At 37.8% G+C, this 26,229-nt stretch overlaps 3 protein-coding genes across 3 annotated transcripts; 1 reads left to right on the plus strand and 2 right to left on the minus strand.

The window, feature by feature from the left end:
- The first annotated feature begins 351 nt into the window (after window positions 1-351).
- On the plus strand, window positions 352-3,678 carry LOC106555847 (olfactory receptor 5AR1-like). The gene is made up of 2 exons (XM_014074765.2): window positions 352-1,289; window positions 3,588-3,678. The coding sequence occupies exons 1-2, from the start codon at window positions 352-354 to the stop codon at window positions 3,676-3,678; spliced, it is 1,029 nt and encodes a 342-aa protein (XP_013930240.2).
- A 2,618-nt stretch (window positions 3,679-6,296) lies between these two features.
- On the minus strand, window positions 6,297-7,253 carry LOC106555846 (olfactory receptor 5AR1-like). Its single transcript, XM_014074764.2, has one exon. The coding sequence runs from the start codon at window positions 7,251-7,253 to the stop codon at window positions 6,297-6,299; it is 957 nt and encodes a 318-aa protein (XP_013930239.2).
- Window positions 7,254-19,125: 11,872 nt separating this feature from the next.
- On the minus strand, window positions 19,126-23,289 carry LOC106555845 (olfactory receptor 8H1-like). Its single transcript, XM_014074763.2, has 3 exons — window positions 23,228-23,289; window positions 21,435-21,539; window positions 19,126-20,062 (listed from the first exon to the last, which is right to left on the minus strand). Exons 1-3 carry the CDS (start codon window positions 23,287-23,289, stop codon window positions 19,126-19,128), a joined length of 1,104 nt encoding a protein of 367 aa, XP_013930238.1.
- Between the last annotated feature and the right edge of the window lie 2,940 nt (window positions 23,290-26,229).

Here is a 26,229-nt window from a genome sequence, read left to right on the forward strand (position 1 = left end):
CATGCTTCCTGCTTCAGAGGAAAATACTCTTTTAAGAGCAGAAAAGCAAAGGCAAGGTTAATGTTGCCTATGGTATGGGTTGGAGATAAGACAAAAACAGTATCATGGGGAATATATCAGAAAAAGGATTGTTGAGGAATATTTTCCTCATGATTAAGTCTAAAGGTCTTTGCTTTGATTCATTATACATCCTAATGTTTTGTGTTAGCAGTGGCAGCTAAGAAGCTTCATCTGCAGAGCCTTGGTCAAGATACGGATCCTTATAAAATATCCTTTTTTATATATTACAGATCTGATGCCATTGAAGAAACAGATTCTAGTGTTTCAACAGTTTTTAATTACTGAGGAGAAATGATTGAAGAAAACCACACAAAGATGACTGAATTTGTTTTTGTAGGTTTAGTGGATAGTCCAAAGATGGAGCTGCTCTCTTTTATTGTGATACTAATTATCTATTTAATTACACTGACTGGCAATCTGGGGATGATCATATTAATCAGGATAAGTTCTCAGCTCCAGAGCCCTATGTATTTCTTCCTCAGTCATTTGTCTTTCTTAGATTTTGGGTATTCTTCAGCCATTGCCCCTAAAATGCTAGCTAACATACTGGCAGACAAGAAAAGCATTTCATATGCTAATTGTGCTGCACAGATGTATATTTTCATTTTCTGTGCAAGTACTGAGTGTATCCTCCTGGCAGTGATGGCGTATGATCGGTACGTGGCTATCTGTAATCCTCTCCTCTATGTGGTTACCATGTCTCCCAAAGTGTGCACTGTGATGGTGGCTGGATCTTATCTTATTGGCTTGGTGAATGCAGTGACACAAACAGTTTCTACCTTTCAGCTCACTTTTTGTGGCTCCAATGTCATCAACCATTTTTTCTGTGATGTTCCCCCTTTGCTGTCTCTTTCTTGTAGTGACACAAGCATCAACGAAATGGTGCTCTTCATTTTTGCAACAATTCTGGGTATATTTACTTCAACAGAAATTATGGTGTCATATGCATTCATTTTGACAGCAATTCTGCGGATTAATTCTTCTGAGGGGAAACAAAAGGCTTTTTCAACATGTGCCTCTCACATGGCAGCTGTAACCATCTTCTATGGAACATCTGTCTTTATGTATCTGCGCCCAAGTTCCAGCTACGTTCTGGGTCAGGATAAATGGGCCTCTGTCTTCTATACCATAGTGATTCCAATGCTGAATCCTTTGATCTATAGCCTGAGGAACAAGGAAGTCAAAAATGTCTTGAGAAGGACGCAGGCACTGGAGATGGCTTTCTTAAAGTGCATGAGATGTTTATGAAGGCTGACAAACTGAAGCATTTTATCTAAGCATATCATCTAATGTGCTACTCTGTTTAAAATTGGAGGGAAGTGAATTTGTCTATATGAAAGGTATTCCTCAAAGCAGGAAACTAACCTGATCAGGCTTTTTATTTTATTCTTTATTCTGGGAACATTTTTAAGAATTAAAGTGGACAATAAATTATAATTTATTCTTTCAGTATACTTGCCAGCCAAGTAAAAAATATGATTTATGGCAGCATGTAAGCAGTGCTCATTTTTAAAAAAAGTATTAAGTCTATTTTGGTGTTTGTACTTTAATCTCTATAGAACCCATTCTGTTTCTTATTTTCTTTCTTAGAAGGGTAAGATAATCTTTGTATTAGTACTGCGTGCTTCTAGTCTTGGTTTAGGTTCAGGTTCAGGTTCAGGTTCAGGTTCATTTTATTTATATGCCGCCCTATTCCCGGCGGGACTCAGGGCGGCGCACAAACCCAAGGAAGGGAAGGGAATCACAAAAACTACAACAAAAAGTACAGGGCATTTAAAACAACCAACAGCCACACGATTCGAGAGGGGAAGGGAACTCATCGACCCCAGGCCTGCCAAGACAGCCAGGTTTTAACGGCTTTTCGGAAGGCCTGGAGAGAGGTGAGGGTCCAAATCTCTGCAGGGAGCTCGTTCCAAAGGGCCGGAGCCGCCACAGAGAAGGCCCTCCCCCGGGTAGTGGCCAGATGACATTGGCTAGTAGACGGAACCCGGAGGAGGCCTAATCTGTGTGATCTAATGGGTCTTTGGGAGGTAATTGGCAGCAGGCGGTCTCTCAAGTAAGTTTATCATGTCTTTAATGATATATGTATATTATGCTATGGTAATTTGTTTAGATGATAGTTTGACATACATCAACAAGACTATGTGTAGAGCTCCATAATTCTATAGTCATACTTGCCCTATTCCTGGGTCGGGATTGTCATTGATGGTGATGTGGTGGATGTGATGGAAAGGAAGTATAGTGAAGCTGGACGGCTCAGTCAATCACTTTGCTTCTCACACATTACAAATGCATAATAAAGAACTTACCACCCAACAGTGGTGTTAGAATAGAGTCATTAGAAGGATAATAAGGATTGGCTGGTGTTGGGGAAAGTATCCAACTTACTATTTTTGGAGCAGTTTTTGTTAGTAGATGATCTTCCCCAATTAACTTCCCCAATTTCTCTCTCTGAAATTATAAATTGAACAATCTTCTTCTACTTTTTTGCAATAAGTTTTAATTTAATTTTATTGTATAGCATACAAAAATTTCAATTTCAATTGAACAGTGTGCTGTCTGGGTACAAATCATTTTAGGAAATAATCAATTCATTAATATCAATTATATTAATAATAATAACAATAATAATCACACCATTTATTTAACCAAATTAACATATATAATGGAACAATCTTCTTATGAATGTATTTTATATTTATTGCAATAGCTGAGCTGCAGCAAAAAGGAATCTCAAAAAGGTATATGCAACATTTAAAAACTGAATATAAGAAATGGAGCTACAATCTAAAGATGAAGCAATAACATTTGTTGCTTAATAGTTTGTCAACCAGCTTAAAGTTCTGTGTGCATCTGTGTTTTGACCTGGGCTCACTGGAAACACAGCAGAGGTGGATTCCTCTTCTATAGAAGAGGTTCCACAAATCTACAGTGCCGTTTAGAACCAGTTCCAGCTCCCTCTCTCCGCCCATCTGCACATCATCAAGATGAAGAGTGAGAGGAGGAATTCTGGGAGTTGAAGTTCACAAGTCTTACAGCTGTCAAGTTTGAACACCCCTGGGTTTTTTCCCCCTAAAAGGTTAGGGGTGCAAGACTCTTGTAACCTGACAGCTTTAAGACTTGCATGCTTCAAATGCCAGAGTTTCTGAGCCAATATTTTGGTTGCTAAGCAAGAGCATTGTTAAGTGAGTTTCACCACATTTTACAAGTTGGCCATGCCCACCCAGTCACATGGCCATAAACCACTCCCATCCAGTCACATGGCCAGCAGCCACTCCCACAAAGCAGGCCACACCTATAGAAGAGGTTCTAAAAATTTTTTAAACTCACTACTGAAACACAGGTACCTCCTGTGAGAATACATTCCAAGGAAATCAGCACAAAAATGCTCTGTAACAAATATATCCATTTCTCTTACTGAAGGAGGATTGACAGGGACTTCCTCTGGTGATATTCACATTAGGTTGGATTGATAAAGTAGAGAAAGTAGACCCATAGAATACTTCTGCTTTTCCTTTTCTTTTCAGGAACCTTCTCCAGGGCTCCTATTACCACTTTGTTCCTCAGACTGTAGATCATGGGATTCAGCATCAGTGTGAAAACACAGTAGAACAATGACCCAGTTTGCCCTCTCTGCTCGGATGAATTGTGGGAGCTGGGATACAAATAGGCAAAGTTAGTTGTCCCATAGCACAGAATCACCACAGCTAATTGGGTTGAGAAATATTGAATTATTACACCTATCCTATTGAAATCCTATGGCTCTTTACATCTTTCCCATTGAAATCCTATGGTTCCATATTATGGTGATTTTGACTTCTGTAGATGCCATAGATGCCATAAATAAATAAATAATGTGGGCTAAGCAGGTGGAGAAAGTCTTGTGCTTTCCATCTGCTGAATTAATATGAAGAATGGTTGAAAAAATGGACATGAAAGACACCAGCACCAGGAAAAAGGGGTGAGCAGAAGGAGAATACTTGCTCCTAGCATCAAAGCATCCCTTGTGTTTGAACAAGCCAACTGCTGAACAGCTAACATTTCACAACCAAAAATGGTTCATTATCTTTTCTCCCCACAAAATGGCAATTGCAGAGTGAACACTGACTGCACGAGGCCACAGAGCCAATATCCAAGGGCCATCTGTACACAGAACTATTGTTTCATAACAACATTGAATTACAAGGGATGGCAAATGGCCATGTACTGGTTTATATCAGTGGTAGGATTCAAATTTTTTTACTAGTGGTTCTGTGGGCATGGCATCAGGGGTGAAATCCAGCAGGTTCTGACAGGTTCTGTAGAACTGGTAGCAGAAATTTTGAGTAATCCAGAGAACCAGTAGCAGAAATTTTGAGTAGTTCGGAGAATTGGCAAATGCCACCTGTGGCTAACCCCAGAGTGGGTTGGGAATGGAGATTTTGCAGTATCATTCCCCTGCTATGCTCACCAAGCAATGCCCACCAAGCCACACTACTCCCACAAGCCATGCCCACAGAACCGGTACTAAAAAAAATTGAATTTCACCACTCCATGGCATGGCTTGGTGGGCGTGGCAGGGGAAGGTTACTGTAAAATCTCCATTCCCTCCCTACTCCAGGGTAAGGATACTGCAAAATCCCCAGTCCCTCCCAATCAGCTTGGAATTGGGAAGGAGAGAATAGATGGGGGTGGGACCAGCCAGAGGTGGTATTTTTCGGTTCTCTGAACTACTCAAAATTTCTGCTACTAGTTCTCCAGAATTGGTCAGAACCTGCTGAATCCCACCTCTGGGTCATATGCCATGAAAGCCAACAGGATGAATTTGGTACTTCCAAGAGACAGGGAAATGAACATCTGCACAACACAACTGCCAAAGGAGATGGTTTTGTCATTTGCCAGGAGGTTGTACAGCATTTGAGGGGTGATTATGGGATATAGCCAGGGGTGGGTTTCAACCAGTTCATGGCGGTCCCCGCGAACCGGTTGGTCGGCGAACCCGGAAGTAAGTAACTTCTGGGAACGGCGAAGGGCCCACCCGCCCGCCCGCACTCCTTACCGGTCTTTGAAGACTTCTGCACTTCCACGCAGGCACATGGCACATACAGCGCCTGCGCGATTCTCCGCGAGCAGCTGGATGGCACATACAGCGCCTGCGCGATTCTCCGCGAGCAGCTGGATGGCACATACAGCGCCTGCGCAATTCTCCGCGAGCAGCTGGAGCATCGCACAGGCACTACAACGCATACGTGAACTGTGCGCATGCACGAGGACGCCACCGGCCCCATTCCAACCGAACCAGTTGGAACGGGATAAGCAACCCACCACTGGATATAGCACATGTCCAGGAAACATAGGTGACTCAGGAAATAATACATTGGGGTGTGAAATGTAGAGAAATATAGTTTTGTGTTGATTTGCATTAGGACTTATTAGCAAATGGAAAGATTGGTAATCTGGCAGAGTTCTGAATGTCACTTATTTTTGGAATGCTTCATTATATCGCATGTAATGAAAAGGATCTTAACTGGGGAAGAGTGGGCAGAATCTAACTCAGTGATAGTCAATGAATAAATGATATGGAACAGGGGTGTCAAATTCAAGGCCCTCGTACGTCTCCCTGTGTTGTGAGAATCTAGACAAATTGAGAATTAAATCCTTATTTGGATAATATTTTGACATGCAGTGAATATATGATTACTTAAGGTGAAGCGTTAATTATAACCACTTAGTTGTTCATATTACTTTTTATGGATCAGTTTGGCTATATTTTCTGATTTTGCAGTTAAATGAGCAGTTTTTGGAATCATATAAGATATATGCGTAAAATTTTGGAGAGATGGTAAAATCCCAATAATAAATACATAGACATCAAAGCTTACTAATTAGAAAAGAATTAAAGAAGTACACAAAAACAAGATCCATGTATACAGAGTACAATTAATTTTGGCAAACTAAAGAACATTCTTCAAAATATATTACTAGATAATATAAAGGTAAATTAAACATTGTTTGTTTAATTGCTTGTTTAATTCTTTGAGAATTTAATTAAAATATTTGCTATGTCTTTAGCTAGATTTTAAAAATGCACATACACACAGACATATACAAATGGTGTACAAATTTTGAGATGGACTCCCATTTCTTTGGTCTCTTTAGTCACCTGCCACTACTGGTGTATCATCTGTAACATACGGTGGGACATCTAGCTAAACCTTTTGTATATCATTTTCCTAAATGGACACACTTTCCAGTTATTATAAAACAATATTTCTTCCTTTCCAAACCCTTATATGGCCAAGAGATTTTGACACAGCATCTTTCACCTCCTTGTTCCTCAGGCTGTAGATCAGAGGGTTGACCATGGGGATCACAACTGTATAGAACAAAGAGACCCATTTGTCTTGGTCCATGGAATAGCTGGAGCTGGGTCGAAAGTACATGAAGAGTATTGTCCCATGGTATATCCCAACAGCTGTCAGGTGAGAGGTGCAGGTGGAAAATGCTTTGTACCTACTCTCAGCTGAGCGCATTCTCAGAACTGTACCCAAAATATAAGCATAGGATACAAGAATCATTCCAAGGCTGATTCCTTCAATGCACCCAACAAAGGCAAATATCACTATCTCACTGATGTAGGTATCAGAACAGGACAGAATGAGCAGTGGAGGTTCATCACAGAAGAAATGATTGATAATATTAGATCTGCAGAATGACAGTCGAAATGTGCAAGAAGTATTTATCATTGCATTTACCACCCCAATAAAGTACGCAACAGTCATCAATTCTTGACAGGTTCTTTTGGACATAATGATTGAATAGAGAAGAGGATTGCAGATGGCCACATACCTATCATAGGCCATTAAAGCCAATAAAAGACACTCAACATTAGCAAACAAGGCAAATACAAACAGTTGCGTAATGCAACCATTGTATGAAATCTTTTTAATTTCAGCATAGAAATCAACCAGCATTTTAGGAGCAATGGCTGAGGAGTTACAGAGATCAGCAAAGGAGAGGTTACCCAGGAAAAAATACATGGGGTTGTGAAGCTGGTTTTCAGCACAGATCAACAAAATCATCCCAAGATTCCCTAATACTGTAAAAAGATAAACCAAGAAGAAGATGATAAAAAGACTGAAGTGCATTTTAGGATTATCTGTGAATCCAATAAGAATGAATTCTGTTATGACAGACTCATTTCCTTTATCCATGATCTTTCACAATGGATGCTGGATCCAGAAGAGTTGAATCCAGAATTCCCTTCTGTTTATATCCTGGGGAAGGAAGCAGTATGTTTATTTCATCAGTATAGCTTTTATTTGAAAACAATTCTGAACCAGAATTATTGTTACTATAAACACTGTACTAGTAATTATAATGATAATAATAATAAAATATCATCAATGAAAGTCAGTAAGGCAGTAAGGTTCTGCCTGTATAGTTTACAATATTCAAACACAAAATTAGATCTTTAAAATGATTACCATTTGTAGGAAAATTTATTTAAATTTTATTCTCATAACAACATTATTTAAGTTTGAACATCTAAAAATCAATCTGAAGGTAAGTTTTCTTTTAGCTGAGATGGAAAGCAAGAGTTCTTGACATTAAAGTTGTACACTGCACATCAAGACAACTAGACGCAAGAACAGTTTTTTTACGAACACCATCACTCTGCTAAACAAATAATTATCTCACCACTGTCAAACCATTCACTAAGGCTGCATTACTATTAGTTTTCTCATCCTTCCTATCATCCATCTCCTCCCACCAATAACTGCAGGATGGTAACTTTATTGCTTATATCATTATGATTTATACTGATATTGTTTCCTGATTGCTTATTTGTACCCTGTGACTATCATTAAGTGCTGTACCTTCTGATTCTTGACAAATGTATCCTGTCTTTTTATGTACACTGAGACCATATGCACCAAAGACAAATTCCTTAATCACACTTGGCCAATAAAGAATCCTATCCTATCCTATCCTATCCTATCCTATCCTATCCTATCCTATCCTATCCTATCCCATCCCATCCCATCCCACCCCACCCCACCCCACTCTATTCTATTCTATTCTATTCTATTCTGTATGTTGTTAAGTCAATCGTATTTGCTGTGAAAGTTGTATCACACAATTACACAAAAATATGTAAGTGTGGAATTAAGTCCCAATAAATATTTCAATACTTTAGTATTATGAAAGAATCTGACTTTGGCCTCAGTTGCCAATTGGCATTTTGTCAAAGCATTCTAAGTTATTTTTTGTGTCAAATTCTTATACAAATTCAATACAAATGTCTTATATGATGGTAAAACATGTGAAATCCACTTATTTTTTATTTTTAACTTTAGTTTTAATTGTTATTAATAAATAACTTACCAGGAATATTGCAAGTGTTTCTTTCCTTACTTTCAGATTGTACAAGTAGAAGGAGAAAGCTTAAATGCTATTTGATGCCATCTGGGATATTATCCCCTGATATTCTCAGCTACCAAGTTCTTGGAAATTGTTGTGTCTGCCAATAAATGTGAGAGTGTGTGCGTTTATTTGTGTGTATGTATGTACCCATCATTCTATTCCCTTTTGGACTAAGCAGTGCTATACAAAGTGCAGAAAAGGAGTAAGAAATAGTATGCTAAATGATTTGAAGAAATAAAATAAGAAGCAGAAAAGAAAATGTAGTAGGGAATACTTATACATCATCAGAGAGAATGAAGATTGGCATAAAATATGGTTATGTTCATTTAGTTTGGGAAAGAGCAAGATAAATATTAATTTGGAAACAATTCTTCAAATTTAAATCAAAATATAAAAAACTCATGATAATGAGAATTCTGTTCTCAGGGAAGTTGTATATCTACCCAGTGTGCTATCCAGGCACAAACTATTGATAGAAAAACCAGGTACTTTATATGTTTTTTCAGTCTCAAATCTGGCCTGGGAAGTTCTTCAAAGACCAGATGCTATCATATACAGGTTTGATCCCTGACAGGCAGAACTCATGGCCAACTGGTATTAAATACATGGAGGCTACAAGTGAGATCATCCTGGGTAATTTCACTTTACTGACATGTTTTCATTTTTAGGAAGTGTTATTGGTGATTTAGTTATAATGCAACTGGAGGTTTCCAGTTGATTGGAAGAAGATGAATTTGCTTTTTCAAGATCAATGTTGAAAGACAGGAACATACACAACTTATATTAAGTTGATGCAATTGCTCTGATAGCTGAAAAAGCAAATGAGGTCCCACTCGCCAACTTCAGGTTGGTGCCTTCGGCTTCGTGCTTGTGTGAGCAAAGCATGATCGGAGCTGCCGTCTTTCTATAAATATTGGTGTGTGCATGTAAAGTGCTGACTTTGTTGCTGTAAGCGGGTTGATTGGCTGTGTTGTTACATCTTGATTAGTTGTTGGAGTTGAGTTGATGTATGGAGATTAGTTGGCTGTTTTGTAACATCCTGTGTGGCTGACGTACTAGCTGTGTGCCCATTAGTCTTTTGTGTTGTAACGACCTGGGTATTGGGCTGTGTAATGACATCCTGAGCTCTAGTGTAGTGATATCCTGAGTCCTGTGCTGCAACATCCTGGGAGGTTGGCTGCATTGTAACATCCTGAGCCTTTATATTGTAACCTCCTGAGTTCTGTGATGTAATGTACTGAGCAGATGGCTGTGATGTAACATCCCGGGCTTTGGTTTGGCTCCAGGTTTGCGGTCTGGCCATGTGTTCATGGTGTGTGTCAGTTTGCTTTGTGTGGGGGGTCGGAGGGGGGTGCAGCAGTTGGTGATGCCACCCTGTTTTGGCTTCTGGATGGTGGTTGCATTTCATCTATGGGATGGGTTTGGTTTTGAGTCTGGTGAGGGGGATTGGTGGTGGCGTCCTGTGTTGTTCTGGGTCCGGTGTTGGTTTTCATGGCTGGGACTCGTTTGTAGACTAGGGCTAGTTTCCAGATGTTTGGTAGGTGGAAGGTATCATCACATTTATTCTTGTTGTGGGGGTGTTTCTCTATTTCAATGGCTTCCATAATCATTCTCTTGTTGAAGCGTTCAGTCTTGGAGATTAATTTGGTTCCTTCAAAATTAATTTCATGTCTTGTTGCTTTAAGGTGCTGGAAAAGGGAGGAAGTTTTTTCTTCTTTTCTGACTGCGTTTTTATGTTCTGCGATGTGTACATTTATTCTCCTATTAGTTTGTCCAATGTATGTGGCTGGGCCACATGGTATTTCATAGACTCCTTGGTTTTCTAGCTAGTTGGCTATTTTTGGGTCAGTGCCGAAGGTTGTCTTGATATTGTGTTTGTGGAGAATTTTGCTGATTTTATCTGTGATGCCTTTGATGTAAGGGAGGAGGGCGATGCCGTTGTCCTGTTCTATGTCTCCCTGGGGGGGTGTCTCCTTTTAGATTAGGTTGGTAATTGTGTCTCTTTGGAATCTGTTGGGAATTAATACATTTGTGAGAGTGTGTAATTCAGTTTTAAGGTGGTCTTTGTCAGCTAGGCATTTGGTTCTGGAGATGAGGGTCTTGATCTGTGCAGGGTGGTGACGGGATTGTGCGTTTAAGTAGTGGTTGGTGTGTGTTTTTTCCTGGTAGATGGGGTGTCCTAGGGTGCCATTGGATTTTTTGTAGATTAGGACGTCCAGAAAGGGAAGTTGGTTGTTAGCTCTATTTCCATAGTAAATTGTATTTTGGGGTGTAGGCTGTTGAGATGTGTGAGGAAGTTGTCTAGTTTTTCCTTCCCATGTGGCCAAATTACAAAAGCGTCATCTACATAACTGAGCCAGAGTTTGAGTTGTGTTCAGATTTATCTAAGGCATGGGTTTCAAAATGTTCCATGTACAGGTTTGCGATGACGGGTGAAAGGGGTGATCCCATAGGTACTCCTTCTATCTGTTTGTATCTTTGTCCATTGTGGATGAAGTATGTGTTGGTTAGGCAGTGGTTGGTCAGATCTAGGATGTGCTTAAGAGGGCTGTATTTGTTTTGGATAGCTGCAAGGCTTCTTTAATAGGCACTTGGGTGAAGAAGGATATGACATCGAAGCTCACGAGTAGTCGCTGGGTTATAGGTTTTGTTTCTTTATTGTTTCTATGAAGTGGAGTGAGTTTTGTACGTGTGAGGTGTTCTGTTTAGTAGACTGAATTTAGTTTCTTGAACTGAGACTTCATTGGCAATTAAGATCATATGTTAATAATAAGATAATATGTTAGCACATATTAACTTTGTGCAACTGCCCAGATTCATTTTTGGTGAGATGGGCAGCTATACACATTTGATAAACAAACAAACAAACATTTGTGCTAGAATTAAAAAATAATTGAGCAATTTTGAGCAACATAAACCAGCAATCATATTCACTTATTAATGGAGAAATATATCTTATCTTCATGGTTTCAACAATGGGATAATATATTGGATGGAATATCATCTATTACTCTGGATTCAATGAACTCTGAACATGAACCTATTTAAAAAAAGTGATGTCTTTTATCTTGTTCTCAGTGCAGTCTAGAATGTTTTTCAAAAGCTGGTTTTTCAAGGTCAGGATGGTGGAATTTGATTCATGTTGTGGGTAAGCATTTCAGAGAAATTATCAACTTCTTTAGCTCAATTATAAACCCATTTCCATTCATTAAGGGCACGGTTTGATTCAAACCTACGTCTTTTGTTACAAAGAACACTATGGTAATTGTTCTGTTCCCCCTTTCACGGCTCGTTAACAAACGGCAAGCAGACAAACTTAAAAGGAAGTCTTTTTATCAGTTCTCGGCTCCGACTGGCTGTGAGCCCAAAAATAACATAAATAAAGTCTCTAACGAGATAACCAAATAACAAACAAAAACTCTTACAAGTAATGCACTTCTCCAAGTGTAGCCTTGAATCAGGGTTACAGGAAACACCAAGCACTTATTTTGACATATTTTTTTTGACATTTTATTAAGATTTATAGGCCGCCCTTCTCCCTGAGGGGACTCAGGGCGGCTTACAATCATGAGGGAAGGGGGTGCAATAACAAAAGACAAACAATAAGTGAACAAAATAAAATGGTAAAACACAACATGCATTCAACAGTCAACACTCGGGCGGGTAAATTGGAAACCTATCCCCAGGCCTGCTGGGAGAGCCAGGTCTTGAGGGCTGTGCGGAAGGTCTGGATGGTGGTGAGGGTACGAATCTCAGCGGGGAGGTCGTTCCACAGGGTCGGAGCTGCAACAGAAAAGGCTCTCCTCCGTGTAGTCGCCAGTCGACATTGACTGGCAGATGGAATTCGCAGGAGGCCCAGCCTGTGCGATCTAATCGGTCGGAGGGAGGTAATCGGCAGAAGGCGGTCTCTCAAGTATCCAGATCCACTACCATGGAGTGCTTTAAAGGTGGTCATCAGTACCCTGAAGTGCACCCGGAGACCGACAGGTAGCCAGTGCAGCTCGCGGAGGATGGGTGTAATGTGGGCGAACCGCGGTGCGCCCACTATCACTCGCGCAGCTGCATTCTGGACTAACTGCAGTCGCCGGATGCTCTTCAAGGGCAACCCTATGTAGAGCCCATTGCAGTATTCCAGCCTAGAGATCACAAGGGCTCGAGTGACTGTTGCGAGAGCCTCCCGGTTCAGGTAGACTGTTGCGAGAGCCTCCCGGTTCAGGAGAGCCTCCCGGTTCACTTATCCAAGTGTATCTTACATAAACCACGACTGATGATCAAGCAATGTTGTACGAACCAAGGAACGTTGACTCCTGCCACTAGGGCGTGGCAGCATCCGTCCTTTTATGTCCAAAATCCCACTAATGAGCCCCAGCTGCATTGTTAATCTTGCATTCCGAAAAGACTCACAGAAGACTGCTGCTGAGTCACAACAGGTAATGTTCATCCAATGCAGCAGACATATGCAAAGATGTATGTTTCATAGGAAAAATGACAAGTTATCATTGTAAAATGCAGCAGCTTTAGAATTAGCTGTTAAAGATATATTCTTTTTAAAAAAAACATCTTTCTAAGACATATTAAATTTTAAGTGGCTAGGAATTATGTTATAAATAATTCTGTGATGCCAAAATTGCCTTTCCTCCTTCTTTTACTAAAATCCAAGTCTACTACAGAACAAAGCAAGCAATTTTATTATCAAATTATTATTTAAAGAAACTGGCATAATAAAATATACATGAAACATTAATTACACAAGGTAAAAATAATGGTAAAAATGATTGTTTACCCATCTATCAAAGCAAAGAGAGAATTAAGGACCAAGTCTGAAATGAAGTTCAAAATGCGGGTCTGTATACGGGTGGGCGGTGGTTATGATTATTTATATTCATCCAGTCATTTACATTTCTTCTTTGGTGATCAATATAGAAATATATTCTCAATTTTAATTCTTGATAATATTGCCAGAATATCAAAAATCCAGTTTTACAGCTCATTTTACAGAGCACCTTAGTCTTTTGACAAATATGTTACGATTGATTCTATTTACTATTTTCCAAAATAAATTATATTTCTTTGTGGAATTCTTGCTTGTCATTCTTTCTTGGAGTGTTGTTACGATTTCGATTATGAGTGTGTCTCAGCCTGGTCTATTTTAAGATGCATAGAATTCAACTCTCAAAATTCTGCAGCTAAAACATTGGGTTGATACAGTGGCAAAAATGTCCTAATCTAATCTCTTAAAGAGATTAGAAGAGAGAAAATTCTATTCTGTACCAATCAAAGAGAATATTTGTAGTTCAGGCTTGAATTGTAGAGTCCTTGGTGTCCTCTGGTTGTTTTCTTGTAGGCGTTTCATTACACAGTTAGATACTATCAAGGATTCCACAATCCTGTTCTGTGTTTAAAAGAATGGAAGAATATTTATTTCCAACTCATTTCATTTGGGCTACTGGATAGGAACAGCAAGCCATCAAGCTATCATTTCCCTTATAGACTTGGAAGGGTACGAACTAGAAAGCAGAAGGCCAAAAGATCTGCCCAATAAGGAAATGGAGAAGAAAAAAAGGAAGGAAGGAAGGAAGGAAGGAAGGAAGGAAGGAAGGAAGGAAGGAAGGAAGGCTTTGCAGCAATTTCAGTAATGATCTTAAACTTTCATGTACATATAAGTATGGATGATAAGACACAGACCATTTGAATTCCTGGGAGGGGGCAGAGCCCACAGGCTAAGGCCCCATTCTAGACTAATGTCATCACACTCTTACAAGCTTAAATATATTCTTACATGTCAGAGCATATTTAATATTGTTGAGATACCCTAAGTTACATTCAGAATATTCCCCAATTCTCCATAACGGACTAAAAACAACTAAAACTTCATTTCTGTGGGTTTTGCCTGCTATTTGAGTTATCTATTTCTAGTTTGGAGTCACATGCTATGTTTTCTTGTTGGTTAGTGTGACTGAGTGTTGAAAATGCCTTAATGTTTCATTTTTGAGCTATCTAAAATATACTGTGAGTCACTTACACATATACACTTACAGATACACTTGTACACCCCGCCAATAAACATACAGTATTGACCATTCTCTATCCATCTGCTGAATTACACCAGAACATCTGCCTTCCTTTCCCCTATGTCAGAAGAAGCCAATTAAAAAAAAATCAGGATGAGATGGATTAAACTGTAGCTCCACTGGAAAAAGAAGGCTACAGGTGATGGGGATGAAGAATACATTTGTAGTGAAGCAGCCTCTCCCAAACAAAGGGTTAATCTTCAGGCTGACTTTCAAAGGCACCTTGCCCTTTGCCTCTACTTTACTATATAGTAAGTATATAGTACCTTTGTTTCCTTTTTTTCCATTTTTTTAAAATCCAGTAATAAACATACATAATTTGTAGACATTGCATTGACTGAATCAATCCTTTTTTGGACAACTTTAACAATAATAATATAAATAGTATGTGAAATTCTTATCTTCCAACTTCAACAATATTTATCTCATCTCATATTCCTTTAACATTTTCCCATTAATTCATTTAAACATAAATAACATTTCTTTGCGCCCTATATTTGTTATCTCTTCCTAGATATTATCCTTCAATATTATGAAAATCACTCATTCTTCCACCATAGCTTCAATGTTCCAAATGTTTGGGATTACTAATAACACCAATTATTAGCAATATTTAATCCATCATGGGAGTGCAATATATTTTAACATACTATTAATATTAATAATACAGTTATATTATCTAATCTTAGATTATCATCTACTAATCTGCATTTATTGGGATTATGGTATTTTCTCATTTTATTAATATATTTCTCCTTATCCATCAACTCTTAATCTTTCTATAATTCCATCATTTATTGATTTTTTTGGTAAACCTTTTATCTCTCTCTGTTGAACTCCTATATCTCTTTTTAGTTTTTTTTGTATCTACTAATCTTTCCCTCCTGAGTGCCTTTTATCTCTTTTTGTTGCATTATTTGAACATCCATCTCCAAGACTTCCTTTTGTTGTTTTTAGTGAGGTTTTTCTCTTTTCTCTCTGTACTGTTATACATTGGGGGATTTCTTGCTTCTCATTTCTATTTTATCCTTCCCTGGCTTTTTCTAATTTCTCATCTATTTCTTCCTTCTGATTGTTGATAATTGTAGCTTCTACATTTATTTCTGTATCTTTAAACAATCTCTTTGTCTCTTTACTATCTCTTATAAGTTCACACAGACTTTTTAACATCAACAATATTTCTAATGACTCTTTTGGATCCATTTTATAGTGATTTAATACCAATTATAAATAGTATATTTCTATTGTTCCAATATTTCAGTATTTAAAAATTTTCATCAATCCCATGTTTATACCTCCCAAATCCCTCACTTTATTTTACAATAATTTACAGCCATATAGTTCTCTAAATATGTATATCCCAATTATCCAAGTTTTAAAGAGAAGTTTTTCTTCCCTCTTTTCTTCTGGTCCATTCCTTCTTTTGAGTTGTCCAAATCCAAATTAGTCCACATTAATCCACTAGGTTCTTTTAACCTTTCTAATCCTTAGTCCAATAATCAATTTTAGTAAAGTTCTCTGTTTGCAAATTAATTCCTTTTATAACTCTTCAAAAGGAAAAAGAAAGACCATTAAATCTTCTCAGATTGTCTTCTCACAATAGAGTTAAGGTCAGGCCATTGTTGTTTCTATTCTGTGTATTAATATTTGCAAATATTAAGTTAACTTCCTTTGAGTATACTGCTGTTGTAGTGTTGCAATACTTCTCTTTCGCCAGTAGATGGCACTCTTATTCCCAAATCCAATATTAAGCAGTCTGTTTAAAACAGCTGTTGGTAAGTCCGAGACAATCCGATAAATTTAAAAATGCAAATAAACAAATAATTTCTCCTTGAAGTCACTTTCAAAATATTTGAGTCCCCCTCCAATCTTTCTGTATTTTATGGTTTCCTTTGAGCTTTTTCTGCCTTTTCTCTTCTGTTTTTTTTCTTTTTCTCCTGCACAATCTTGGTTCCCGGTTGTCCCAGCTTCATGACTGCCAGCAATGACGGTCATGTCTGCTGCCATTCAGGTGAGAGCTTGTTTTGGACAAACAAGGAATTTTCAGATTCCTCATGGTCAATTAAGTGCCTCCCCTTCCTTCACCTCCCCTTCAAGGAGGATTACAACTGGCATCCATAGTTGCCATTACTCCAAAGCAAAGTACCCCAAAGTAAAGAAAAAGGAAATTTATTTCTGGGGAAATTTAGGCCAGTGCAGTTCATACAGAAATTTTGGTTCAGATTTCTTCTCATAGCCTTCCTTGCAGAGTTGTTATCGCAAGGATGAAATGGGGGTGAACATGAAAGATGATTGGCACAGGACTGAGATATTGATGATCTGCTTCTGGACTCCCTAGAGGTCTTTAATAGACAGTGTGGGAGCTGAATGCTAAGAGTGGTAGACTTGTAAGTTGATCTTTAGGTACTCTTGACTTCTTAACCCAGTAAGCTTCTTCATACATGTGTCAGCATCTTGTTCAAAAGATGTAGCACTAAAGTAAACCCAAAGGGCAAAAGACAGCCATTGATATGGTGTTTTTTGAATAAACATATTATGTTTCCATCTGATTGATTAATGTAGATATTAAAATCTTATCCGCTATTTTAACCAATAGGGTCTAGAAAACATCTTCTTCCATGGTTAAGAATAATGAAATTGACTTTACTAGTCAGGGATCAGATAATATTTGACTTGTAGTGCGATTGATTTATTTAATACAAAAGCAAAAGGCGAATCCTGCTGGTTGAAATACTGTCATTTGATATGGAAAATTGATTGTAATGAAATCCCTCTCTCCCCCCTCCCCAAATTTTACAAAATTCCTTTGTTAAAGGTCGCCTATTTATAAATTAATTCAATATAAAAATTCAAAACACAGAATGGAAAAAGGAAGTGGAGATGTCCATTCTGCCTAAACAATGGGAGGTTGCATTATCTTCTGTATGAAAAATATTTTTTACACCCTAGATTGCAGCTTATTGGAAAATGTATTATTTTTGATTTACTATAACACATTGTGTTTGAAAAAGAATGAATAAATCACTGTTTTGTAGAAAATGAAACAATAATACTTCATTCAGACACATATTTTTGTGATGTCTTTATATTATGGAAAGATGTTCTTTCATATACTGCCATTGAAACAGGCTTTAATATTATATCCATATTCTCCTGAATCGCATATCTATACATAATAAATGACAGCTGCACAATGGATTGTATGCTGTTTTTATTGTCAAGAGTCACGGTTCTTCGGCATTGGAAAGAGCAATTTATAGTCTCAATTTCTCAGTGAACTTAACACTTGATATTACTTACAATGTATGAATAAGTTTAAATATGAACCATTATAAACAAAACCAAGCAACCTGGAATTAAGGAGAAACTTCCTAATGTGAGGACAATTAATCAGCTTGCTTGAAGTAGTTATAGGTGCTTCATCACTGGAAGTTTTAAAGAAAAGATTGGGCATGCACCTATCTGAAATAGTGTAGAGTTATGATGGTGAACCTATGGTATGCATGCAAAAGGTGGCACTGGAGCACTGGAAACCTGAAGACTAGCTGGCCAGTGCACATGTGCGCATCAGAAACCTGAAAACCAGGTGGCCGGAGTGCACATGTACACTGGCCAGCTTGTCTTTGGGTTTACAGCACACTGATGCACGTGCACATATGTGTCCGTGTGTGCGTGTGCGTTCTAGTTTTTGAACTCGGTGCGAAAAGGCTCACCATCACTGGTATAGAGGGGAGGTTGGACTAGAAGACCTCCAAGGTCTCTTCCAGTTCTATTCTGATTGATTGAACAATAATTCTTTAAATGTAATATACAATATCAATATGCATGATATGTCTTTTTCTTTTTGGGGGGGTGTTAAATCAAATAAAGGACATTTTTAAAACATGCAAGAAAATTGTTTTGAGATCTATAGGATAATTTAGAACTTAAAGAAATAAAAACACACTTGATTATTTCATAGGATTACTTAGTTTAGAGTTTCCTGTGCCATACTTTTATGACACAATCTACCATGTATGAAACAAACATGGGTGTACAATTTTGATTTGATTGGCAACTGCAGGATGCGTTATTTTTAACTTGGTGGTCACAAAGACCCTCTGATAACATTGTGCCATAAGAGCAATGATTAGGGTAAGAACTTCTGGTCCATTTTTAATTTGGAGACAGTTAAATAAGACATATGAATGTACATACATACATAGGTATACTCTCATATAACTCTCAAATTAAAAAATACATACAAGGGAATACTATCCTCCTGAAAATTCTGCTGTGAAAAATAATTCTTCTGCTGCCAAACTTTGCAGTACTTTGGGAACTGAGGGCTTCCATGGTTTATGGCTTACTTAGCCCTTCCATTATAATTAACAGGAAAAGTTTTACAACATTAAAGATCCTTCAATGGTTTTGCAATGCCAGGTTAATGGTTATCTTTTAAACAAATGAGATACCTGTATCATGATAATTGGAGACAATGTTCACCAGATAGCAACATAAGGAAATCTCTTGCCATTTCATTTCTGTGTTGCAATTATTTCAATTTTTGTTATTTGCTAATATCATTGAAGTAGTTCTACATTCATCCTCAACCCCATTTCATTCCAGCTGATTTCTTGAAAGCCTCTTTCACCTCCTTGTTCCGGAGAGAGTAGATCATAGGGTTCAGCATAGGCACCACCACAGTGTAGAAGACAGAGGCCACCTGATCTTGGCCCAACGAGTAGCTGGTATTTGGGCGAAGGTAGGTAAATATCAGAGTCCCATAGAAGACTGAGACAGCTGTCAGGTGAGATGTGCAAGTAGAAAAGGCCTTACGTCTGCCTTGAGCAGAACGGATCTTTAGGATGGTGGAGAGAATTAAGATATAAGTTAGGAGAATGATGACCAAGGATGCAAGGGTGGTATACCCAGCCAGGAGTGATATGATCATTTCAGTGACATAATGATCCGAGGCGAGTGCTATTAGGGGAGGAGTGTCACAGAAGAAATGCCTGATGATGTTGGAATCACAGAAATGTAAGCTGCTTAAAAAGCACACTGTTAGCATGGCATTTGTCAAGCCAAGGAACCCCGAACCAGCAACCAATGTGGCACAGATGTTTTGGGACATAACTGTAGAATAGAGCAAGGGATTACAGATGGCTACATAACGATCATAGGCCATTGTGGCCAGCAGGAAACATTCAGTGCACACCAAGGCAACAAAAAAGTAGAGCTGAGCAAAGCATGCATCAAAGGAAATTGATTTGTAACCGGTTAGAAAACGAGGAGTGATAACCGATGAATAACAGATGTCAGCCACAGACAAACTGCATAGGAAAAAGTACATAGGGGTATGAAGTGGAGCACTGATCCTGATTAATATAATCATTCCCAGATTCCCTATCAGGGTGACAATGTAGATTGTGAGGAAGATAGCAAACAATGGAGGGTCCTGCTCTGGAGATTCTGAGAAACCCAAGAGAATGAATTCTTCCACCAGAGTGCAGTTTCCATCTTCATCTCTTTCCAGAGTCTGCAATCTGTTAATTGATTTAAAATGAAATACCTTCAGTTTTCACACTAGAATACAAGTGAGGCATTCTTAAAAATGAAGTTCTCTTTATCTGGATTACATCTGTTGCCTCCGCCTTGATGCTGCTCTCAGTTCAATCTGCCTACATTTTCTAATTCCCCCTAGGGTCACTTAAGTGAGATGGGTGGTCTAGAAATGTAATAAATACATTTCCCTGAGATGTAATAAAAGACACATGTTTTCCAAAGAAATAGGTACTACAACTTGCATCTTACATAAATATAGTGCTGTTTAAGATTACAGAATCATAATGGGAAAAGTTTGCTATCCAATAGTAGAGCAATTTACATGTAAGAGGCATCCAGATGAACCCATGGTAGTTTAAGCCAGTCCAGGAAGAAATTCTATTTGAGGTCTCATCTGTCAATATGGAGCAAGAATATGCAAATTCCAGGAGTTTGAAATCAACTCTCACTGGCCTCAGACAATAGGAACACCAAATTGCCACACTTCTAATGTGGACAGCACTGAGCTGACTGGTCACTGCCTGATGTTATTTAGTACAACATACTTTCCTGTGCTGGAGGAAAATAAAAATAACTCATATATTATTTTCTGACCTTTCAGGACATCCACCATCAACAGCTCATGAGGATTGTGTGTTTGTGGATTTCTGGCAATGATATGATGACCTAGACATCCCTGACGGATTGAGGAAAGAATTACATCTGAGATTGCCAGCCATAGGCTTCAGGATAGATCCTGGCTGGTAAAATCTCTCTGGAGAAAGGAGAGATTGTGGAATTGTACACATGTACTCCAAGCAGGTGATCATTGTGAATAGACTGCAAAACTGAGTGGAGTGGCTGCGATTTGAGGGATTTTATCTATGTCTACAACCATAATACATCTTACTATATATGAACATAAAATTTGGCTGAGCCTCATAATCAATTTTGAATTAATGTTTTACTATTTTTTAAATATTAATAATTTTTAGAATAGCAAGTTTGATGGCATTCACTGGATTAGTTCTTCAATCATTCATGAAAGAAATTTAAACTTCAATTTTAAGGACTTTGCAATTTTTGGGAATAAACATCAAAGGATTATTATTAATGTTGTTTTTGTAGTTATAAATGGACTAAGAGTCTAGATTGACTTGAAACAGGATTTTCAAATTAATAGAACTAATCTTTCCCACAGGAAAGTGACATATTTTGAATTCCAAAAAACTTCCCAACAATCCCCAGCAACATGATAGGATGAGACTTTTGAAAGTTTTTCACCAGTAGTAGTAGTAGTAAAAAAGAAATAAACCTTACAATTAAAAGTAAAAACCTCCTATTTGACTTGTTAACAAGAATGGAACAAAATACCTTAACATCGATGTGGATGATGGTATGGATGAGGAACAGGTTATAGTGGATAAGACTGAAATAGATTTGAACATGGATTTAATAATGATAAACCACAAGAATGATCTGGAAAAAGATGAAATAGTGAATATACAAATGAAATTGCCTGATGTTTTAATAATTAAAGGAACATACAATCAACCAAGCAGAAGAGTGACTTGGATATTTTTGTTATATTGAATTTACAAGAGACCTATTAACATTTTCTAAGATAGTGGGAAGGGACAAAGAAAAAAAACCAATCAAGTTTCAGAATATTTGAAGGGATTAAATATTAAAAATAAAAGGAAGGTATATAAAGTTGTTTTATTTGACCAAAATTAAAATATATGATGTTTTTCTGGTAACCCTTAATGGACTTTTGATGACTAGGACTGAATGATGTGGCATTAAGGATTTGTGTATTGATAAGAAATGTGATACAGGATTGAGAAATTATTGCATTTTAAGAGAAAAAGATAGGTTGTAAACTTACTTTTGTTGATACAAAGGAGGAAACTATTTATTTACATTTTGTTTGTGCTGTATTCTTATATTTTTCTCTTTCCTCTATTCTTCCTTTTATATTATTTTTGTTGTCTTTGTATTAAACTATTTTTTCTTTATATTTCTTTACTTTCTGAAGACTGCATTTTTTTATTTGTATAAACATAAAACTTAAGAAAGTTATTTGAAAAAAGACTGTGTGTGTGTATGCCTTACTCTGTCAAATTGACTCAATACAAAGTGATATGATATCTACTGATAGCTGAGGTCCATGTACCTTAATTTTTCAACTTGAAAATTGGAAAATATACCACTGAACATGCCTTCAACAGAAATGCTGAACATACATAAACGATAGTAACCCCAAAATATGATAGTCTGTGATGTAATAAACAGCTAGATAAATAATATGACTTCTACCCATTAGCTCATTTAAGTGAGAAAGATATTTCTACGATCTCATGAACACTGGGTACATAGATGTGACATTTTTTGTAGCATTGAGTTTCCATAAGCCAACATTTCTTTCACACTTTCCAAAATTCAAAGCACTTTCCCAGTACTAAGTAGCTATAATCCATCTGAATAGCTATAAAGGCAAATTAATGTGATATATGGGAAAGGGGATTGAACTAGAGAGAGAGAAAGAGAGATTGCTTAAGACAATTTAATGAGTTCTTGGCACTGGTGATATTTGAATTGAATTTCATTCTTTCTAACTCAGTCTCTTTGCTACCATGCTACACCAGCTCACATAATATGCTTTTGCAATGAAAATATGAAACTCACCTTGCTTTTTGAGAAAGAGGTATATTTACTAAAAAATGAGGGGTTTCTTCTATGGAAAAACAGGCTCTGGAGACCTGTTCTGATTTCAGATGTTGGTGGACTGTGGCATTTTCAATGAATTAGCAGATGACACAACTGCCCCAATAGTCAGGAGACTCTAATATAACGATGTAGTGTTGTTTATAGTATTTATTCCCAATGTTATTCCACAACTCTACTAAACTGTGAGTGCTGATTCTGAATGCTTAGACCTGCAATTTATAGGACAGAAACCACAGCTCTGGGGAAACAATCAATTATTGACTTTGTGAAACATCCTATCTATTGTAACGGTAAACCTGTCCATTACCGTAGTTATTGGGAAATGACATTTTTTAAAAAAAGTTCTTTGAAGGAACACACACAAAAACACACTTGCACACATGGGCTTTTGTACTTGCTTGAATTCAGAAGTTACTTATCTAGTTAAGAAAATTTACAGAGTGAAGATGTGTCCTATTTTGGCTCTTTCATCCAAACAAGTAACATTAGGCATAGCCATCTAGTTTTAAACTGCCTCCATTTGTACTTGATCACTTTTAAAACAGCTTAATTACCTATCACAATATAGTATTCATTCCACTATATAGTGTCAGGACTGAAAAAGGAATCAATAGTGAGGTTTTGGAGTGAAAGAAGATTTCGATTAAAATAAGCTTTTATGTTTGTAAAACTGCTTAGATTCCACTAACTATACAGTACAATGAAGAAACAGCAGGCCAGATCCTCCCCAAGCTGAGAAAAAGGAAGAAAAAAAAAGAGGTTTAAACTAACCACAAATGCTCTGTGTCATTTGCCTTTTTTTCAGAAGTCTTTACTTAGAATAATTTCAAGGATATTCTTTCCTTCCCAGAGAGAAATAACAACTTGCATTGTGCAAAACTCTACATTAGAAAGAAGAATAAATAAGTTTCGCTGGCACAATATTTAACCAGAGCTTGGTTTTCTGCTCATGTGCTATTGAACATAAGGAAATTCTCTGGAGGGCCAAATATATATATATATCCTCCCTGGTCATGTATGACAATGAGGAGCACACAAGACATAGTTTATTCCCAGATAATTATGGGATGAATGCTTGAATGCCAAGAGAGTTTTACTAACCAAAAAACTGCAAACATTTTTGCAGGGAGTGGTAAACTGGACAAGGTGAGGCCACAGCGCTACACTGGATCCCAAAGCATTTTCAAATGTTTTCTGCTAGCATCCTTTAAAAGGGTTTTTGTACTGACATCACAAAGATAAGGGTTTTTTTGACTTCATTATTATAGATTCTTGGAGGTACCCCCATAGATGTATTTCTGACACCTGTTCCTTTGGTGACATATATCCTTAAGCTCACTTCAAGCTTTAATTGTTCTCAGAAAGTTGCCCAGCTTTAACCAAGTTAAAAAGCACAGTTTCTTGTTTTTTACACTTTTCTGAGGAAAAATACATATTTGCCTGGAAATAAGCGCCACTGGGTTTAGTTGCCGAATGTAGACTGCATTGTAAGCAGTAGTTAATAAGTAAAAAAGTGTTAAAACTATATGTTTCAAATAATAAGATATAGGACCATATTTCTAACATATAACTAGTTTTACATGCTTAAATATTGTTTAAAAAAGCCAGTTTTGATTGGTCTCTTTCTCTTTTGTCACCTTAATGCATATATAAGATATAAATAATAAATATAATCTGGGTATACAGTATGTCATTTTCAGTAGAGCAGAATAGTGTTTCTCAACTTCAGCAACCTTAAGATGTTTATTAATTTACTGCGAATTTCTCTCATTCACATCTAGCAAAGTCTTTCAAAGGAGGATATACAGTCACAGACCTTACCTAGCTTGGAGAGCTGACAGGCTGATATCTGCAAAATTTGACAAGGAGTCTTGGAGAGTCATGAACCAATTAAGTGAACTAATTGTCTCCTGCAAACTCCACTCCCCTTTTGCTCCTCTTTTATTTCCTCTAGGAGGGGTCATTCATCGTCCACCTGTGGCTTACTCCCAAGTCGACGCCTGTTCTTTTGCTGTTCCCTTCGTCTGGCAACTCTGCGCATGCACATTGGGAACAGGCTACAGCTGTTTGTCTGCCTCACTGATATCTGACTCTGACGGCAGCTGATAACTGGGATATGGCATTGGCCCCCTCTCTGCCTCTGACACAAACATCGGAGCTTTTCCCAGACTCCAGGACTGGCCCACGTTCCTCCCCAACCTCCACACTGTCTGAATCTGCTGCCAGCTCCATTGGCCACTGGTGGGCATGCTGGTTGGGCTACTCTGGGCCTATCCACCCATCTTAAAATCTCTGAGGTTGAGAAACTGGTGTAGGTAGTGCTTGGACTAATGGGAAGGTTTGGTCTGAGGGGTCCTTAATACTCTCTGAGCTTGGTTGTTTCCTTGCAGACGTTTCATTACCTAAACTAGGTAACATCATCAAGGTTTGATCTGCATACAGAACTGGTCAAGTACCTGCAAACCATATGGATGTTTAGGTCAAGGCCAACCCTAATATAGAAGCTTCTTAGAGACATTTTTGGTAATGAGAATTACTGGAAAGTCTTCACTTCTCATGGAAATATTTCAGTTTGATGATTCCCTCTAAAGGCCAAATAGGCAACATCTCTTAACACCTGGGGCCTATTTGATCATGGAGTCAAATGGCAAAAGATCAGTGAAGGGAAAAATATTCATGCCTTGTCCCTTGTCTGTTTATTACCTAGTCTTCATCACAGTGTTACATTGCCCCTGTACTTAAGAGAAAAAAATGAACTCCCTCCCTGCCTACATTTCTCTCTTCTCAAGATGTTGGCAAGCACCTGCCAGAATCCATTAACTGGGAAAAGTTGATATTTGCATCCCTGATTACCAAGTTATAAGCAATTTTAATGGGATATTCTTCTATATGATTATTCAGTATACTTTCAGCATTCTGCTTATGTTCCGGAGTATATTTTACAAGGGTTGGGACTGAGTTCAAACCTCACACACTAAATCAAAAAAGGTGAAGTGTCTGTTATGCAATCTTTTTAACAGGTTGGAAAGGAAAATGTGCAAAGACATTGGGTAGTCTAATGTCTTGGAAATGGCCATGTAGAATATGAGTGTGCACCACCAACTTAGTTTCAATTTCCAGATGGAGATTCATAGTCAGAATGTACACAGCTAGTCCAAACTCAAACTTCTGTCTCTCTCTTTTTAAAGCGAACAATCCAACTGACAACCTTTCCAACTTGTCACTGATGTGAGCAAATGTTCAGGTTAGAACTGGGGAAGCCCAAAGTCCACCTACAATCATGAAAATGTATTCAGTATTTCTCAGATTGACTTTACAGGATGGTTGTTGAGATAAACTGGAGGATGAAGTGCTATATACAGTATTTTGCTTTGAGCTCTTAGTGGAAAAATACAATAGCAATAGCAATAGCAGTTAGACTTATATACCGCTTCATAGG

The sequence above is a fragment of the Thamnophis sirtalis genome, unplaced genomic scaffold (genome assembly GCF_051295495.1).
Source record: "Thamnophis sirtalis isolate CommonGarterSnake01/CBP01778 unplaced genomic scaffold, rThaSir2_p1.2 scaffold_1, whole genome shotgun sequence".
Taxonomy (NCBI): Eukaryota; Metazoa; Chordata; class Lepidosauria; order Squamata; family Natricidae; genus Thamnophis; species Thamnophis sirtalis.